We start from the raw sequence: 19,931 nt of genomic DNA, 5'->3' as shown, positions 1-19,931 counted from the left end.
TTTCAGAGGTTGGCAAAATCTTCCACTTAGTTCTGAGAGACTTCCAGTGGCATGGAAGCAGACAGAGAATCTCATCTGTCTCGTATGTCAGGCACATGGGTTCCCTAATCTGAGTGAGCATCACTGATTAAAAATGTATCAGTTGAAAGAAAACACTTCCAGGGATGATGATTTGAGGCAGGTGCGGGCACCAGTACTACTGATAACTGGGTTTCTTTTTCAAGGATTCTAATCTCCACCTCCTAAACAGACTGTTAAATTTCAAATCCCAAATTTGGAATGATAGGTGGTATAAGGCTTTCAATAGATGTTAGGTGCGCAGGTACTGTCAGAAGAGCAGTTATTTATACAGTAAAATCTTGAAAGGTGTTTCTTGGGTCAGATTCATTAGCCCCAAGATAAACATGTCTGGACAAGCTAATAAATTCCAAATATTTCACTTGGCCCTACTTTTTAAAAGCAATACATGTTAGTTTTTTGAAGTGGAAAAATTTAATGAAAGGAACCAAAGGAAGTATTATCAGTATGCATGTTTGTTTTATCTGACTTTTTAAAAAATTGTTCCATGCCAGGTGAACATGGTGATGGATCTGGAAGGAAGTGACCTATTGGCAGAGAAGGCAGATAGAAGAGAATTTGTCAGTCTGTTGAAGAAAATGTTGCTGATTGATGCTGATTTAAGAATTACTCCAGCTGAGACACTGAACCATCCCTTTGTTACCATGAAGCATCTCCTAGATTTTCCACATAGCAACCAGTATGTTATATACAGTAATAATAAAACAGTGTTGTGTTAGACCTACAACAGTGCTTTACAGTCAAATTGATGTGTGTGGGGTGGTGTGTGTGTGTGTGTGTGTATATATATATATATTCTGTTGCTTAAAACTTATAGAATGCTAAGTATGTATAGTGTTGAGATGCCTAGAATACAAAATTTCCCATGCTGAGGCACCAATAGTCTTAGGGCCTGATTCTAAAAAGAACTGAGTACCCTCCATTCTCATAGAATTGGTGTTCAGAATTTAATAGAATCAGGCCCTAATTCCCAAGCCCAATTAAAGTTTTTAAAATGCTAGAAATAGATACTTGAACAATAAATAAATAGATAAATAAAATAGATACACAGAAGTCTAACAAAGGAGAGAACTTTTCATATGTCTAATCCAGCGGTTCTCAAACTGTGGGCGGGACCCCAAAGTAGGTCACGGGTCACCAGGGCTGTCGTTAAACTTGCTGGGGCCTGGGGCTGAAGCCAAAGCCCAAACCCCATTGCCCCCAGGGCTGAAGCCCTCAAACTTTGGCACCCTCCCCAGGGCAGGCGGGCTCAGGCTTTGACCTTCCTGTGGTCTTCTAGTAATTTTTGCTGTCAGAAGGGGGTCGCGGTGCAATGAAGTTTGAGGAAACCCTGGTCTAATCCATCACCTTCTTTTGGTACATACCCCAATTATTAGCAGATACTCAGCAATACTGTTAGACACTAGAAGCAGAAAATAATTACAGTTTATCTTTCTTGATATTAAACCATAGATTCAATAGGTTTACCATTAATTGTAAGAATTTTGGGTTTTTAGAGAAGAGATGCTCATAAGCATAATTCTAGCTGTATCTTGCCTTACAGAATCGTAAAATCATAGGGTTAGAAGGGATCGTAAGGGTCATCTAGTCTAACTTCCTTCAAAGATGCAGGATTATGTTAATCATGAAATTGTGTTTTCCGAACCATTTCTCCTTCCTCCAGTGGAATTAATTAATTTATACTTTTTAAAATGGAAATTTTAAATAAAAAAATTCTCTTCTTTTAACAGAGTGAAATCTTGTTTCCATATCATGGATGTCTGCAAATACAGATCAAACTCATATGACATAAGTAATTGCAATAAAACGCCACTTATAAGACCAGTTGCCTCAGGCAGAGCTACTAATCTGACTGCAAACTTCACCAAAATTGGCACAGTGAGGAGTCAGGTAAGAATTTTTGGCTATTAGCTCTATTAATTTAGTTTCTCATTTTGATTTCAAAATATGATCCAGGAATCATCATATTTGACAATAGCTGCAAAATCTTATGTACATTTTATTCCCCCTTTCTAGAGTTGTTCACTTTCTGTTCAGTTTGAAAAAGTTAGTTTTCTAAGCCTGATTTCAAAAACGTTTAGGTTTTGACTTGTCATCCTGAAAGTGGTTTGCTTTATTACAGTGCCCTCGAGTGGTCAAATGGTATTTCTTCATCTGAAATGTTTTGAAACTTCAATTTCAGTTTTCAGAGTAGCAGCCGTGTTAGTCTGTATTTGCAAAAAGAAAAGGAGTACTTGTGGCACCTTAGAGACTAACCAATTTATTTGAGCATAAGCTTTCCGATGAAGTGAGCTGTAGCTCACGAAAGCTTATCCTCAAATAAATTGGTTAGTCTCTAAGGTGCCACAAGTACTCCTTTTCTTTTTTCTATTTCAGTGGAATTAATTAATAATTATTTGCTCTGTATTTGTGTGTGTGTGTGTGTGAGAGTGAGAGAGAGAGAGAGATGATAATAAAATATACATTCATTTAATGTGGTCATCCATGCTAAATTTATTGTTTCAGGCATTAACTGCATCTGCCCATTCAGTTTTACATCATGGAATACCACTGCAGGCAGGAACTGCTCAGTTTGGTTGCAATGATGCTTTTCAGCAGGCACTGATTATATGCCCCCCAACTATCCAAGGTAGGATTAACTGAAATTGTTTCATTTTCTGAATTTTGAAAAGCAGCAGCTATTACTGGAGTCGTTAATTGTCTGTATTTCACTATAAACTTTGTCTGAGAAATTTACAGTTCTGCTATAAAAAAAACTCCCCAGACTGAAACTGGAAATATTTTTGATTAAATAAATCTATCTGGATAATGGGAGTCCTACCATTGCATTTCTAGGTGAATTTTCCTCATATTTTAATCCACAGCCCTCTGAATGAAATTGAATGCTAAAACAAGAATTTATTAGCCTCTCCAAAATGTTTTGCTAGCTTTCTGCCACTGTCCTGTTGTACTTTTGAAGTGTAATATGTAAAATAGATCAAGCTGAGATATTTTAACTTATGATGTGAGAAAGACTAGCAGAGCACGGTCTTTGTTCAGACTAGATTTGACTGAGACCGTTATAGTGCAAAGCACATACATCTTATTTGAGAGAGACCTGCTAAATTTTCTGACCTTTTACATTTATGCCTTCATGTTTGGTGGGATAGCAGATGTTAAGACATAAAATATAGTGTAGTTCATAAAGTTCATTTTTGTGAAGGCAAATGTTGTTGCATATACTCAACTTTGGTTATATGTGACTCTAAGCATACATGATTTAGAGTTCTCTCAAAGCTTTCAAAAGTTGCAGAAACCACTTATTAAGGCAGCCCAAAGGAAGGTCTGTATACCATGTCCTAACATCCAATTGTCAGTTTTTTCTCCTTACAGCAGTTTAGGAGCTCATTCACTCATTTTACCTGTGGGATTCCAGGGCAGATGTTGTCTTCTTAAAACTAGAGATCCTAGCACCAGGCCAAAAGGTATTGCTATGAACTGGAACTGCTATGCTTCTAGCACAAATCTGAAATACTTTCTTGTTTTTAGATATGTCTGCATAGATGTAAATAATAATGTGATACTGTGCTCTATAATGTCAGAGAACAAGATTTGATTTCTGTCTCCAGCCTAACATGAACAGTGTACTTTTGGTGTGGGTAGAGTGTTGTTTATGTCAAACAGCAACCTGCTTACCAGTTGAAAAGAATGACAGGGTCTAGATCCAAAGCAGTCCTGTGCAGTCCCCATCTTAAATGAGGATGATCACAGCATGGGATCTTAAGGCTGTGCATGTGTGAAATAGGTTTAAAGTTTGGGCAAAATAGGGAGAAATCTTTTGGGGTTTCAGTTAGGAATGTTGGAGATCCATGGAGACAGCATGTATAATTACCCTGAGTAATTACCGCTCTGCTGGATCCTACAATTACTGTGTGTCATTATGATGAATTAGGACAGTTGCATCTGACCATTGCAGCCTGAACATACTGTTTCAAAAAGGTCAGGTGGCCACAACTATGCTTTGTGGCAGGTTCTCTGCCCTGTTGTGTTCCCATTATGCTACTCGGGCAGCACAGACACAGCAGAAGCCCACCCCCAAGTCTCCTTGCAAGGAATTCCCACTGTGGGAGAATCTCCAGGATGCACAGAGCTCCTATGCCTCCCCCATCACTCCTGGCACACAGGATGGGTCAGGTGGAGAAGAAGAGTACCTTGAGCATGCTACTCTCTGGCTCATGATCTCGTGGGGATAGTAGCCAGCTTGCACAAGTTGAGCAACCTCTAGCTCTAACCTGGGCTGGATAATAGGATCAGGGAGTTAAAACTGGTGGTTGGTTCTCCTCTTTTAGGCTATCATTGGGTAATTGTGGAGGAGAAGGGGGCCGTCCTTTGCTGGTGCTTCCTTAGACTCTGGCAAAGCCAGTTGAGCACCTATCCTGCTGTCTTAGGGGCTTCCACAGCTTGGTAGGGAACCCATCTAGATCTTCCAAATATTTCAGATTAAAAATTACAATTCACAGAATATATTTTTAATTCATAATTAAATACAAATCTTAACAGAGTTGCCCTCAGGGCAACTTGGAATCTTGAGTCAAATGTTGGACACCACTGTACTTGGTAGCCGCCCAAACAAGTATGAAACCTAAATATTCAGTGCAGAATGCTTTACTTTTGGCAAAATAGTCTGAAAAATGGTAGGAACAGTCACTCTAAGCCTGATCTGAGCCAGTGACTTAGATGTAAGGATCTGTGTCCAGTTCCCCCGCAGAATGAATTTTTCTTTTACTATGAGAACCTTAAATTCGGGTCTAGAGCACATAACTGATTCCTTGATTTCTTCTGTATTAGCTTTATGATGGTTCTAAATTTCAGCTTTAGGTCAGAATTTTATCATAATTCTGATACTCATCTTTAGCCAAATACTCCAACAATGTTTTAAAAGCTGAATTATGACTGTAGCCCACAGGAGTCTGAGAGTCCAAGTCCCAAATGATTCATGCATCTGCATGATATTTTGGCTTGTGCAATTCCAGACTCTTAAGGCTTATGCAGGGCCTGGTGAAGGAAACTGGCTATCCCAGAAGATTCGTTATGCTCTTCAGGAATCTATCTTTGGGAGCATGGAGTAGCAGTGGAATTGGGGTAGTGGACCTTGTGAAAACTTCATGCTCTGAGGCATATCTCTGTAAGTGTGAGCAATGGATAGGGGTCTTAGAACAGTGTGGTAAGATGGGTCCTGGAAGGAAAGCAATAGGAGAAGTGCTGAAGGGGACGGGCAAGAGAGATACAGAAGAAGAGGACAGAAAACAACAAAAAGGAAGGGGGAGGGGAAATCAAACAGGACATAAAAAGGAAAATGGATTTTTATAGAGAAAAAATATAGAAGTGGGAGATGAAGAGGAACCAATCAGTTTTAAGTTTAGTAATTTATTCTTATCTTTAGCTAAAACACCATTTACAGTTATCACATGAACACCAAAATTAAGCATTTGATATGCACCTACAGGCAGCACCATCAATAAAATTTATTCCACCTTACCTTTGGGGATATTGGTTAAATTGCACTGTCCTTAAGGGAAGGAGATAACAAGTTGGCAGAACCTTTCCTTACAATAATTCTGTAACATCCATTTGAGATAGATGTTTTGGAATTCCTGAAAAGAAATCTTCAGATAATGCCTAATACCCAGTTATTGGAAATGATTGATAGCTGATGAGGTGACAATGTTAGCATACAAGTACTTCCTCTGAAGCAGACTAGAAAACAGCTGGAATACCACAGGGATGTGTACCTTTCTACATGTATATAAGAACATAGATTAGGCTTTATTCCCCTAAACAAGCACATGCACCTCATGTAAACAGAGGTTTTATTGTTTGAAGGACTTGTATCAGACAGTATCTGGAATCTGACAGTAGATATTTATGGGAAGAGACTCTAGTTTTTGCTGTTTGTATTTTTTAACATCAACCCATCAGATATAAACTGTTTTGACAAGAACTGTCTTTCTCATCTCAAGTCACTGTCAACTATGGAGAAGAGAAGACAGTTTAGGTGACACTTGGGTCTTGGTTTTCAGTTTGGTTGTATTCTTTCATCTTTGTTTTTTCTCTGAAGAGGTTACCCATTGCTGCAATGCACCTATATTGAGAGGGCATGTGTTCTTGTTGGAAAATGGCCAGTCTTTGAAAGGGAAAATGAAATCATTATGACAGCTGCAGGTGTTAAGGAGTTCTTTGTAAATTATGCTAAATCCCGCTTAATTCTCTCTCACCAACTGGAAGTCATAGAGACCCTAATAGACATAGGCTGAGGAAAAGCCTTTTTACTTAAATTCAGAACCCAAGAAAACTTACCCTTTCTTAAGATAAAGATAGAGCCAGCAGGTGTTACCAACTATGTTATTCATAGCTGTTGCCTCTATCCTGGGTTTCAGAACTTTCTGAAAGCTTTGAGTACACCAGCCCAAAATGTTATAGACTATTTGAGCCAAACATATAACTTTATGCACAGATTATTTCCTTCTGAGTATACTAATTATAGGTAAGTAATTTATTCTCTGCTAATGGTACCTTTTTTTTAAAGATGCATGTTACTATTTTAGTAATACCTAATAAATAGGATATTGAAAAGGAGACAGTACAGGAAAAAATAGTTGTCTTTGGATTCCATTGCCTGCTCTTAGTAGTGTGCTGAACTGCTGAATTAGAGTCCTAATTTAGTCATAGCTTGAATGGGGGAGAACAAACATACTGGTTTCAGCACCTCTGTGACAAGCTGAGTTTTTGGTGGGGAGGTGATGGGAGAGAAATGTTAACAATAGTTGGTGCTGTTCATCATTCCCTGTTTGGCTTCTGTGTAGAATATCCTAAGTGCTGAGTCTTGCTGCTCTTGGCAGAATTAAGGTGCTGCTGGTCTATATGGTTGGATGGAAGAAATTACTCAACAAAGTTTTTTAAATTCCAAGCCTTTCATCAAACAGTTACAACTTAGTATAGCAATGTGGCATGTTCAAAGATGTTCAGTCCATTGAAATAAAAGATAAAAACAACCTCCTAATGCATAAATGAATGTATAATCTTAGGCAGTAGTTTCCTGTCACCCATATGTGTATGGCTTAGTAATTGACTGCAGTGTGTGTCATGTAAAAGGCAAGACCAGAAGTCAAAATTAGTATATTCTCATTGACAGTAGAACCTGCAGTGAAAGAAAGCTGTTCTATTAGAAAATGCTGTTGAAAAAATAAACTACTGGCCCCCTCCCTATTTATATTGTTAGGTCATCTGAAAATTATTCCGTGGCTTAAACATTGCACCATTTTTTATCTGTGACTGTCTGAATCTGGTAAAGCCCAGTAGGGATGACAAGCCATTAAAACACTCATAGAACATTAGAGAGGGTGTCTTTCCTGGACTGTTCTTGCTGTAATATTTCAGGTGTGTGTCAGTTCACAGTGCCAGAACACACACAAGAGAAGCAGGTTGTGGGTTGGCTGTCATGGGCTCTGCTGGAAAAATTTTATGGATTGTAGGGAGAATCAAATACTGGTTCCCCACAGAAGATCCTAAAACCAGACAGATGCATGGGTGGCATGTATAAGAGGCTTGAGGAGACTTACCCTCCCCAAAATAAAAAAGGCTGGCCATGCAGGGGACAAATGTGGGTCACCTCCACTTTTTTTCCTGCCTTCAAGGCAAGTGATGTGGGAGGAGGTGAGGGGAGTGAGTGGTGAGCGGGACCTTGGGGGAAGAGGTAGATTAGGGGCTGGAAGAGGGCAGGGCCTCGGGGGGAAGAAGTGGAGTGGGGTGGGAAGAGGTGGGGTGGGGTGGAGCCTCAGGGCGGAGGGCAGTCTGCATACCGGTGGCCCCCCACTTTTAGGGTACTTCCAGTGATCCTGGAGTAGCCTTCCCAAACGAAAGACTCATGCGCCATCTGTGGACAGAAGGGGTCCATGTATGTGGCTTCCTTACAGGCATCACTGTTAAGAGCTAGAGGAATTGATAAGGACACCTTGTGGAAAGAAAATGTTAGTAGGTAGGAAGTGATTGAGTTCCATAGGCCTCCGTGGGGAGCAGTGAAGTTAGCCATTGACCCTCCCCCAATGTTGTTTTTCCTTGGCTGCCCTGCAACTGAAGAAATTTGTAATAGATAGTAAAACTCTCAGCATTGTAGAAAGCTTTTAGCATGAGTCATTCTGCTGAGGATAAAATATAATTGGTTCTTTCTATAGAATGTGTTCTCATAGTGATTACACAAATTACAGTAACACACACTTGAACAGATAGGTACTGAAACAAAATCTCCTAAGGCCTTGTCTACACTACGAAATTAGGTCGAATTTGTAGAAGTCGGTTTTGTAGAAAGCGTTTGTGTACAGTCGATCGTATGAGTCCCCACACAAATGCTCTAAGTGCATGTAGTCGGCGGAGTGTGTCCACAGTACCGAGGCAACCGTCGACTTCCGGAGCGTTGCACTGTGGGTGGCTATCCCACAGATCCCGCAGTCTCCGCTGCCCATTTGAATTCTGGGTAGAAATCTCAATGCCTGATGGGGCTAAATCATTGTCGCAGGTGGTTCTGGGTACATATCGTCACGCCCCTCTTCCCTCCCTCCCTCCATGAAAGCAAGGGCAGACAATCGTTTTGTGCCTTTTTTCTTGAGTTACCTGTGCAGACGCCATACCACGGCAAGCATGGAGCACGCTCAGCTAACCGTCAGCGTATGTCTCCTGGGTGCTGGCAGATGTGGTACTGCGTTGCTACACAGCAACAGACAGTGCGGTATGACTTTTGGCAGCAGACAGTGCAGTATGACTGGTAGCCGTCGTCGACGTAGTCCAGGGTGCTCCTTTAACCAACCTCGATGAGGTCAGGGGTGCCTGGGCAAACATGGGAGTGACTCAGCCAGGTCACTTCCCTTTTAAGTTTCATCTCGTGGCGATTGAGTCGTACCAGCAGTGCACTGTCTTTTAACCTGCAGCTAGCAGAAGATGATGGCTAGTCGTCATACTGCACCGTCTTCTGCCGAGCACCCAGGAGATGACGGTGGCTAGCGGTCGTACTACACAGTCTGCTGCCAGCAAGATGTATAAAGATAGATGAAGTGGATCAAAACAAGAAATAGACCAGATTTGTTTTGTATTCATTTTCTCCTCCCTCCCTCCGTGAAATCAATGGCCTGCTAAACCCGGTTTTGAGTTCTATCCTTGAGGGGGGGCCATTCTGTTTCTTGCAAAGCCACCCCCTTTGTTGATTTTAATTCCCTGTAAGCCAACCCGGTAAACCATGTTTTCAGTTGCCCCGCCCTCCACCAGAGCAATGGCAAACAATCGTTTCACGCCCTTTTCCCTGGATTGCCTGAGCAGGAGCAGACGCCATAGCACAGCAAGCATAGAGCCCGTTCAGCTCACCACAGCAGTTATGAAGTGAGCTGTAGCTCACGAAAGCTTATGCTCATATAAATTGGTTAGTCTCTAAGGTGCCACAAGTACTCCTTTTCTTTTTGCGAATACAGACTAACACTGCTGCTACTCTGAAACCTGTAAACACCTTGCACATTATCGTGCAGTGTATGCAGAACCAGCACCTGAAAAACCAGGTGAGGAGGCGACGGCAGTGCAGTGTTGAGGACATGAACACGCTTTTCTCTAAAACCATGTTCCCCCGCAATTTGGAGATCATGGTGTTAGTGGGACAGGCTTATGCTGTGGAACACCGATTCTGAGCCCAGGAAACAAGCAGAGAGTGGTAGGACAGCATAGTGTTGCAGGTCTGGGATGATTCCCAGTGGCTCCGAAACTTTCGCATGCTTAAGGGCACTTTCATGGAACTTTGTGACTTGCTTTCCCCTGCGCTGAAGCACAAGAATACCAAGATGAGAGCAGCCCTCACAGTTCCCAAGTGAGTGGCAATAGCCCTGTGGAAGCTTGCAACACCAGAAAGCTACCAGTCAGTTGGTAATCAATTTGGAGTGAGCAAATCTACTGTGGGGGTTGTTGTGATGCAAGTAGCCAACGCAATCACTGAGCTGCTGCTATCAAAGGTAGTGACTCTGAGAAATGTGCAGGTCATACTAGATGGCTTTGCTGCAATGAGATTCCCTAACTGTGGTGGGGCTATTGACGGAACGCATATCCCTATCTTGGGACTGGACCACGAGGGCAGCCAGTACATAAACCGCAAGGGGTACTTTTCAATGGTGCTGCAAGCACTTGTGGGTCACAAGGGAAATTTCACCCACATCAACGTGGGTTGGCCGGGAAAGGTTCATGACGCTCGTGTCTTCAGGAACTCTGGTCTGTTTAAATGGCTGCAGGAAGGGATTTACTTCCCAGTCCAGAAAATAACTGTTGGGGTGTTGAAATGCCTATAGTTATCCTTGGGGACCCAGCCTACCCCTTAATGCCCTGGCTCATGAAGCCGTACACAGGCAGCCTGGACAGTAGTCAGGAGCTGTTCAACTATAGGCTGAGCAAGTGCAGAATGGTGGTAGAGTGTGCATTTGGACGTTTAAAGGGTCACTGGCGCAGTTTACTGACTCGCTCAGACCTTGGCAAAACCAATATTCCCATTGTTATTGCTGCTTGTTCTGTGCTCCACAATCTCTGTGAGAGTAAGGGGGAGACTTTATGGCGGGGTGGGAGGTTGATGCAAATCGCCTGGCCGCTGAATAAACGCAGCCAGACACCAAGGCAGGCAGAAGAGCACAGCAGGAAGCGGTGCACATCAGAGAAGCTTTGAAAACCAGTTTCATGACTGGCCAGGGTACAGTGTGACACTTCTGTTTGTTTCTCCTTGATGAAAACCCGCCCCCTTGGTTGACTCTAATTCCCTGTAAGCCACCCGCTCTCCTGCCTTCGATCACCGCTTGCTTGCAAAGGAAATAACTTCACTATCGTTTAAAAAACATGTATTCTTTATTAATTGATTATAAAAATAGGGAGATAACTCACAAGGTAGCCCGGGTGGGGTGTGGGAGGAGGGTAGGAGGGAAGGAAAAGGCCACTTTAAAACTTGTTGAATGCCAGCCTTCTGTTGCTTGGGCTGTCCACTGGGGTGGAGTGGTTGGGTGCCCGGAGCCTCCCCCCCCGCCGCATTCTTGGGCATCTGGGTGAGGCGGCTATGGAACTTGGGGAGGAGGGAGGGCAGTTAAGCAGGGGCTGCAGCGGCAGTCTGTGATCCTGCTGCCGTTCATGAACCTCCACCAGACGCCGGAGCATGTCCGTTTGATCCCGCAGTAGCCCCAGCATTTCCTCATGCCTCCTCTGATCTTTCTGCCATCACCTCTCCTCATGTTCATCGGCCACTGTCCTGTACTCTGCTATTGTGTCCCTCCACACAGCTCTGTCAGTGCCGGACGACTGCATGAGCTCAGAGAACATTTCATCGCGCGTGCATTTTTTTCGCCGCCTTATCTGAGAGAGCCTCTGGGACGGAGGAGGGAGGCTTGAAACATTTGCAGCTGCTGGAGGAAAAAAAGGGAGTGAAGTATTTAAAAAGATACATTTTACAGAACAATGGCTATACTCTTTCACGGTGAACAATACTATTCACGTTACATAGCACATGTGATTTTGGTACAAGGTCGCATTTTGCATCTTATATTGAGTGCCTGTGGCTTTGGTGTTAGAGATCACACACGCAGGGCCAGGCAACAGAATTCGGCTTGCAGGCGGCCATGGTAAGCCATAGGCTTTCGGCTTCTGCAACCTTCATAACAGCAGCCCCCTCCTTTCCCATACCAAGCAAAGCCCGTTGAGTTGGCCATTTACTGCTGCAGCTTTCCTGTTAATGTGCAGCAGCAGAAACCAAACTAACCCCCTCCCCCCCATCCAATTTTCTGGGATGATCGCTTTTCCCCTCCCCCCACCGCCTGGCTGGTATCAGGGAAGATACCTGCTAGCCAAACGCGAACAGCTCAGCGCCAATATCCCCCCCTACCATGTGGCTAACTGCAGGGAGGATTTCTTTTCAGCCACAGGCAAACAGCCCAGTAGGAATGGGCACCTCTGAATGTCCCCTTAATCAAATTCCCCTATTTCAACCAGGTTACCATGAACGATATCCCTCTCCTGAGGATAACACAGAGAGATAAAGAACGGATGTTGCTTGAATGCCAGCAAACACCGGGACCATACACTGCCAGGCTTTGTCATGCAATGATACCAGATTACTTGCTACTAGCATGGCATGGTAAAGTGTCCTACCATGGAGGACGGAATAAGGCTGCTCTCCCCAGAAACCTTCTGCAGAGGCTTTTAGAGTACCTCCAGGAGAGCTTCATGGAGATGTCCCTGGAGGATTTCAGCTCCATCCCCAGACACGTTAACAGACTTTTCCAGTAGCTGTACTGGCCACGAATGCATCCCAAGTCCTCAGGGCTACTTAATCATTAAAAAATGCTTGCTTTTATAACATGTATTATATTTAAAAAGATACACTCACCAGAGGTCCCTTCTCTGGCTTCGTTGGGTTGGGAGGGTATTTCAGTCAGGATGATAAAAAGATTCTGGCTGTCAGGGAGAACGGTGTGCTGTGTGCTCTCCCAAAGCTCGTCGTCCTCCTCATCTTCCCCATCTGCAAAATCCTCAGCCATGGCGGAGAGTACCCCATCATCGGAGTCCACGGACAGGGGTGGGGTAGTGGTGGCCGGCCCCCCCTAGAATTGCATGCAGCTCAGCGTAGAAGCGGCATGTCTGGGGCTCTGTCCCAGAGCGTCCGTTTGGTTCTTTGGTTTTCTGGTACGCTTGTCTGAGCGCTTTAAGTGTCATGTGGCACTGTGTTGCGTCCCTGATATAGACTCTGTCCCTCGAGGCCTCTGAGATTTTTTGAAATGTTTTGACAATTCGTCTTTTGGAACGTAGTTCTGATAGCACGGATTCCTCTCCCCATACAGCGATCAGATCCAGTACCTCCCGTTCGGTCCATGCGGGAGCTCTTTTTCGATTCTGGGACTGCATGGTCACCTGTGCTGATGAGCTCACCTGGCCAAACAGGAAATGAGATTCAAAAGTTCCCAGGGCTTTTCCTGTACACTTGGCCAGTGCATCCGAGTTCAGAGTGCTGTCCAGAGCAGTCACAATGGTGCACTGTGGGATAGCTCTCGGAGGCCAATATCTTCGAATTGCGTTCACACTAACCCTAATTCGAAATGGCGATGTCGATTTCAGCATTAATCCCCTCGTTTGGGAGGAGTACAGAAATCGGTTTTAAGAGCCCTTTATGTCAAAAAAATGGCTTCGTTGTGTGGACGGCTTCGTTGGGTGCAGGGTTAATTCGGATTTAATGCTGCTAAATCCGACATAAACTCGTAGTGTAGACCAGACCTAAGATAATTCACATTGATTAATCCAGTCTAAATCAGTGGTACGACTAAATTATAAGCATAGCAAGAAAAATGAGTTGTCTGATTAAAATTCTCCTCATCAGTGTTTTTATTTTGCTCTAGTTATATCATAGTAATATTTTGTTTAAAGCTTGTATGATTCATTTGTTTTTCCTTTTCCCATTAGGAATTCCTACAAACCATGGTAAGCCTACTGGTTACTCATTAAGGGTAGATAATACCGTTCCATTGGTGACACAGGCCCCTACTATACAGCCACTACAGATACGAGCAGGAGTCCTTTCTCAGGTTGGTTCATTTGGAATTGTGTATTTTAAAAATGGCTATTAAAAATTTTATATTACTACGCACTTAAGAAATCTTATATTTGTAAAGATTGTGTTCGATATGTTCTTAAAGTGTCCCATTTCAATCACTTTTTTGGATTTATGCTGAGTTTTAAGAAGCTAATATAAATACTAGTCATTTACCACTTAATGAAATCTGCTTTACTTCACAACAGCCATGGTCTAATCAAACTCAGCAAATATTGATTCCTGCTTGGCAACAAATAACACCTGTGGCTCCTTCTACTGCAACTCTAGCCTCTGATCCTGTGGCTGGTCCACAAAGATTTGGAGACTGGGGGTAGGTCCAAACAATTTTGTACACCTTTTTTTAGGACTTTTGCGTAACAAAGAATATGGATTTGAGTTGAAAAGTTTACAGCTAATAACTCCCCTCTTCTCTCCTTAGGAAAGTGATTCCTCATGGCAGCCATTACAATTCAGTGATGCCACAGCCTCTCTTAAATCAAATAACTTTGTCTGCCACTCAGCCAATTAGTGTGGGCATTGCACATGTTGTCTGGCCACAACCTGCAGCTACCAAAAGAAATAAACTGTGCCAGAACAGGTTGGTGAAATAGTTTTTTTTTTGTTTTTTTTTTTGTTTGTTTTTTTTAATTTGGTGTAGATTGAGAGGTCATAGTTTCACAACCTTTGTACAGTGGATGAGAGAGATATGAATAATGCATGCTCACTAAGGTCAGTGACTGTGCTCAAACTGTTCTGTTGCCCCTTTTGAAAATAAACACCTAGCTAGCTGCTTCATCAATTTCTCTGAAGCATTTTGGTAAACAGGATGGGAGACATGAAATGGAAATAAACTTTTTTTTTTACCTTTGATCTACTCTCTGCCTGGGATAGTAGCAGTTTTGTCTACATATGTGCTTAAATGGCCTTTGGTAAGGGTTTAAAAATATATTGAGCTAGTCCTAATTAGATGCTTCTAATTCTGTGTGAATGAGGATTCATCAAAGAATTAAAAATAAATAGAAGTTATATAATAGTGGTCATAATATGGCTAGACTAGTATTAAGAATAGTCTGTCTTTTGCTGGCAGCGAGAAACTCTTTTGCTGCTCACTGGAGAAAATGTGCCCCATCACTACAGAAGTGGTTTGCAAAGGTATGGGATGTTTTAGTAATGGAGAAACCAAGGCTATAAAGAACAATTATGGTAGTGGTTATACTACTGGACTCCTTTTCTAGTGTTTGCTAAGGCAAGGTGTCATTCAAAGCCCATTGATGTCAGTGAGAATCTTTCCAATGAATAAGGACTGAAATGTCTGTAGTGTCCAAGCTAGCATTTCTTCATTCCTTCTTTCCTTTATAAGAGAATGGTGCTTTCAGCATATTGTATTACATTTCACCGGTAAATCCAGCCTTAGACCTTACGTTGCAACATCCAGAACACCTGCTTGCTATTTGCAATACTTACGTGGAAAATTTGCCATCATTGTTATGAATTACCATATATGCAATATATTTACCTATATCTTCACTGCTTTATGTTTTACTGTTTATTTTTATTCATGGATGTATAACAATGATGTTTCAATCTACTTGGCTTTTTTAAGTTGTGAGGAGGAGAATAGAATTAAGTTTCCAAGTATGTTACAAAGATTCTACTAACTGTCTAACGAGGTGTCTTCTTCACAGGAGTAATGTGTTACAAAATACCAATATCCAAAATTCAGCATTTATATCTCCAAAGATAATTAATGTGAAGTCTGTCAAGAGAGTAAGTTGTATAGAAGCACAGGACAATCATAACTCAGAAGGACAGGAGAGGAACTGTTGCAAAACATCTGTCAGGCAGGACCCTGATTCATCTATTTCAAACAAACAGCGCCAGGCTATCATCATTGCAGATTCTCCAAGTCCAGCAGTCAGTGTGATCACCATCAGTAGTGACACGGATGAAGACGATACAGGACAAAGGCATTCACTAAGAGAGTAAGAGCTTAAATAAGTCTAGTTTTATTAAACTGTTACCTATATTAAGAAACGTGCAGTGATTCCAGCAATATTCTCTAGTTCAGCTATTGTGTGTAGTCAATATTTGATTTTAGACACAATGGCAGTCAATGTGCTTCCAACTTTTAGGTACAAAAGGCAACTCCATGGCAGTATCTTATTTGGAAACTGAAGGCTACTTGTAAAATTCTGCTTTGCATAGCTATGCAAGCAGTGCATTCATAACAGGGACTTAATGTTTAGAATTCTTGTTATAACAGTAGATAAGTTGTTAAAGTTTGAAAATTGACTACTCTTAGGTATAGCATGTTTATTGATTTTATTTCTTAATATTGGCTTGCACTTTTCATACGTACCCACCTCTGTAGCATTACAAGTATCTGTGTATGAAATTGGAAGTTGAGTATAGGCATTAGAAATTTTATCCTAAAATGATTTTTCTATAAGTTATGAAATAAATTATTCCATATTAAATTACTGTGAATCAAAGAAAAGAGGTCAGTTTTGTTTGAATGCACTTACATTCCGTATGGCTGTGAATTATGGCTTTTCCTTAAACATAAGTTTGAGGAAGCCTGATGTCATCTGATTGTTCAGGCTGTGAATCTGAAACTGGTAAACAGGCAAGTAGAAGATAAAAATTTAGGGCCATATCTTCAAAATATGATTGTCGTATGTGTACAGTTTATGTAAAATTAATTCATATAATTTTTGCACATTGCTTGTGCATGCAAACCATAGATTCAACATATAAAATACTTCCATGTGTAAATTGAGTGCAAATAAGGTTTGTATGTATATCAGCATTTATGTTCAGTAGCGGTAGTTAGGCTTGGCAATATTTGGGTTTTGGGGTTTTTTTTGCAAGTTTTGTCAAAAATTGGGGTAGGGGAAACGATAAAAATCAATATTAACTATTTTTATATTTACAGTTGCGGGGAGTTAAGGGGGGGTAGGATTGGGGTTAGTGCAGAACTGACAGTGGGACTGCAAGGAGCTCTCTGCGTGGCCAAGGGGCCAGAGACACCCAGGTGCATGGAGGCTGCAGTCTTGGACCGGCAGAGTAGAGACTGCTCCCATCCAGTGCTGCAAGTTGAACAATGAGCCTCTGGCTTTGGGGGAGGCCACCCTGTTCCTGACCATTCCTGCCCAGGGAGGGCCCCTGCACTCCTGGCTGGTGAGCGAGTAGGGCTGTGACAGTGGAGCTGCAGAGGATTCCTGCACAGTCGCAGGGCTGGCAACACCAGATTCACGCAGGCACAAGGTCAGGGGAAGTCTGTGGCCCTGGTGGGTCAAAGCAGAGACCTCCAGCAAGGGATGCGAGAAGGACGAGCCCGCGGCCGTGGGGAAGGCCACCCCATTACTGAATGGCTCCTATCCAGGGACAGAGAGATGCAGCAGCAGGGTGACCTCCCCCATGGCTGGGGGCTTGTCCTCCTGCTCGCAACCCTGGCTGGGGGAGAGGGTCTTTGCTCTGACCCATCAGGTCCACAGCCTTCCTTACACATTGTGCCTGCCAGGATCTGATGTTGCCAGACCCTTGGCTGTCCAAGAAGCCCTCTCCAATTCTGCTGTCATGGGCCCACTTGCTCACTCCTGCAACAGCAGGGTTGCAGATGGCTCTGTGTGCTACCGCAGGGCCAGTGACACCCAATCCTTACCAATGGATGTTTTTTGTTATTGATTTCAGTGTTAGCTGAAATCGATGTTTACTAACATCTGTTTAAATCAAATCCTGCCAAACCTAGTGGTGGTGTACAACAAATTGAATATGTAGGCACTCGTGTGTGTGTGTTGGTTTACATACACACACATTTGGTTGATGTTTTTCAAGGCAGTCCAGGGTGCCACACAGCTTAAATTAATTCTAATAGAAGATGTGTGTTTAATACCCAGGACTGCTTTAAAAATCTTTTTCATGCTTGCACCCACACTTTCCCCACTTATGTCACATTTCATTTTCATTGCATGTTGTGGGGAGTGTGAGAAGAATCAGCTACTTCTATGGCAGAGATGGTACAGAGGTTTTTTTTTTTTTTTTTTTTTAAATATATATATATATAAATTATTTAGGGCCATAGCCTACAGTTGTTCGTAAATCAAATCAGTGGAGCCAGCCGAAGACTTACTTGAGTAAAGACTGCAAGATTTGGTCTGGACTGTAGCCAATTTTTTTTTTACTTTGAGTGCCTAAGGTTCCTAATTCACATTTAGGCACCAAAATAAAAATGACCTAATTTTTCAAAGGTGTTGTATATCTGCAGGAATACCTGAATGGGTATTCATAGATTCCGAACTTTTAATTTTTTGAACTTAAATGCCTAACTGTGGATTCAGGAGCCTTACTTTAGGCTTCAGAATTTAAAAATTTCGGTCAAAATTTCCAAAGGGACCCCAAAAATCTTTAGATTGTGTACGAATGGAACACTAAACAGGAATAAGAATCACTGCTTTTTATCTTTTGGGTGATAGGCCCCATTCTCTTTCCAATGTAGTACTAAATGACATATTAAAGATCTGTCTGTATTACTTTAAGGTTTGCTGTGTGTAGAAGGAATGAATGACCTGCCAAATGACAGGCAGTATTTATTTTTTGTCTTAATTATTTTTCTTTGCTTCAGATGTAAAGGTAGCCTAGATTGTGAAGCCTGCCAGAGCACTATGAATATTGATCGTGTATGTTCGTTAAGCAGCCCTGACAGCACTTTGAGCACCAGCTCCTCTGGCCAGTCTAGTCCATCGCCTTGTAAGAGACGCAACAGGTACAAAGCTATGTTATTTCCAGGATACAGTGGAAGTCTGCTTTTAGTGAAACTCCTGACATTTTTAGTTCATTGTATTTTTACATTGCCAGATTTCTCTCTTTCACAGGCTAACTTATGTTTTGAAAAAATTATATGTATGTTAATGATGTATATTATTTATATATCATAGCTAGTTTATTAATTGTTCCTGATAAATTGAGTTCATCTCATTGAATGGTTTCATAGTGTTAAACTGAATGGCAATAATTCATACAGTGTGTAAAAAAAAAAAAAAAAAATACACACAAAAAACTCCATTAGAAGAACATTGATTGCAAGGTCACACACTAAAACGTTGGGAAATGCCAAAATTAAACAACCTTAATTCAGCCCTTTGTGCACATCCGTTATAGTACAGTCTTTTAATTACATGATCACATACTGTTTTTTCCATAGTACCTGCTTCATGCAATGCACAGAATGGATGGTGCTCAATTTGTGAGCAGCTATTGAATATTTTGTTTTCTCCTTCAGTGTTTGGCCACATGCCTTCCTTACTTCACTATTTAAACCCTGCTCTGAAGACAAAATTATTAATTTTTTCATGGCCCCTTCTGTGACACACTCATCACTATAGTATCTGAATGTTTCACAAACATTAGTTTATCTTCATAACACCCCTATGAGGTAAGGAGATGATATACAAGGTCAAAAGTTTCCAAACCTAGTGGTGGTGTACAACAAATTGGGTTGATTTTGGGTGCCTGGATTGACACCTAGGTCCTGACTTTTTCAAAGTACTTAGCATTATAGAGCACTTTATATGTTCAAAGCACAGTTCTCACTGATTTAGCTGCAGCTGTGAGTGGTGCTCAGCAGTTCTGCAAATCAGACCCCAGGGTCTTCCAGTCAGGTACCCAGAAAACAAGAAACATGCAATTAGTGACCACCTGTTAAAAGTTTGGTTTAAGTGACTTGCCTATCCTTGTGTAGGAACTTATGTAGTAGAGGCAGGGATAGAATTCAGTTTTCTAGGGCAGCATTCAACAGCCTTAACCATGAGACCATTCTTTTTTTCCTGCAATCCCCTGCCTCATCCCACACCTCTTTTCACTTATATACACCTTCTGACTTCCATAACAAATGATACAGGGGGCCTGCAGAGCCTCACTGTGCAACTCTGATGCACTCCTGGAGTGTGCTCCATCCTGTGTGCTGAGTGAGCCGGGTGCTCTGGGGGAAGACATGGCAGGGAGCAGGGGTAGGAGTGATCATGTAATTAAAAAATATATCATAATGGACACACACAAGGGAACAGACTTAAGGTTAGGAATTGCTCAGGTGTTTAAAGTTAAGCATGTATTTAAGTGCTTTGCCGGATCAGTGCCTTATTCTGTAGATCAGCATTCTCATGTTTTCCTAGACGACTTCTTAAAAAGAAATGATCTTGGGCACATCTCCTCTCAGTGATGAACACATCCAGCT

General features: G+C 42.0%; 1 protein-coding gene across 8 annotated transcripts in view; it reads left to right on the top strand.

The window, feature by feature from the left end:
- HIPK3 (homeodomain interacting protein kinase 3) overlaps positions 1 to 19,931 on the top strand; it is a 154,571-nt gene that overhangs the window by 120,454 nt on the left and 14,186 nt on the right. For 7 of the 8 annotated variants that reach the window (XR_012668909.1, XM_048853458.2, XM_048853464.2 and 4 more), the window contains 9 exons: positions 573 to 757; positions 1,809 to 1,968; positions 2,584 to 2,707; positions 3,435 to 3,542; positions 13,570 to 13,691; positions 13,906 to 14,030; positions 14,139 to 14,297; positions 15,385 to 15,681; positions 18,324 to 18,464. Coding sequence is in view for 7 of the 8 variants with exons in the window: in XM_048853458.2 (XP_048709415.2) it covers positions 573 to 757; positions 1,809 to 1,968; positions 2,584 to 2,707; positions 3,435 to 3,542; positions 13,570 to 13,691; positions 13,906 to 14,030; positions 14,139 to 14,297; positions 15,385 to 15,681; positions 18,324 to 18,464 (1,421 nt within the window). In the remaining variant the exon portion in view is untranslated. The remainder of the gene's footprint in view (positions 1 to 572; positions 758 to 1,808; positions 1,969 to 2,583; positions 2,708 to 3,434; positions 3,543 to 13,569; positions 13,692 to 13,905; positions 14,031 to 14,138; positions 14,298 to 15,384; positions 15,682 to 18,323; positions 18,465 to 19,931) is intronic. The other variant, XM_048853462.2, reaches the window with a different exon arrangement.

The sequence above is a fragment of the Caretta caretta genome, chromosome 6 (genome assembly GCF_965140235.1).
Source record: "Caretta caretta isolate rCarCar2 chromosome 6, rCarCar1.hap1, whole genome shotgun sequence".
Lineage (NCBI taxonomy): Eukaryota > Metazoa > Chordata > Testudines > Cheloniidae > Caretta > Caretta caretta.
Note: the sequence above shows the minus strand (reverse complement) of the source record. Positions and strands in the feature narration are given on the sequence as shown.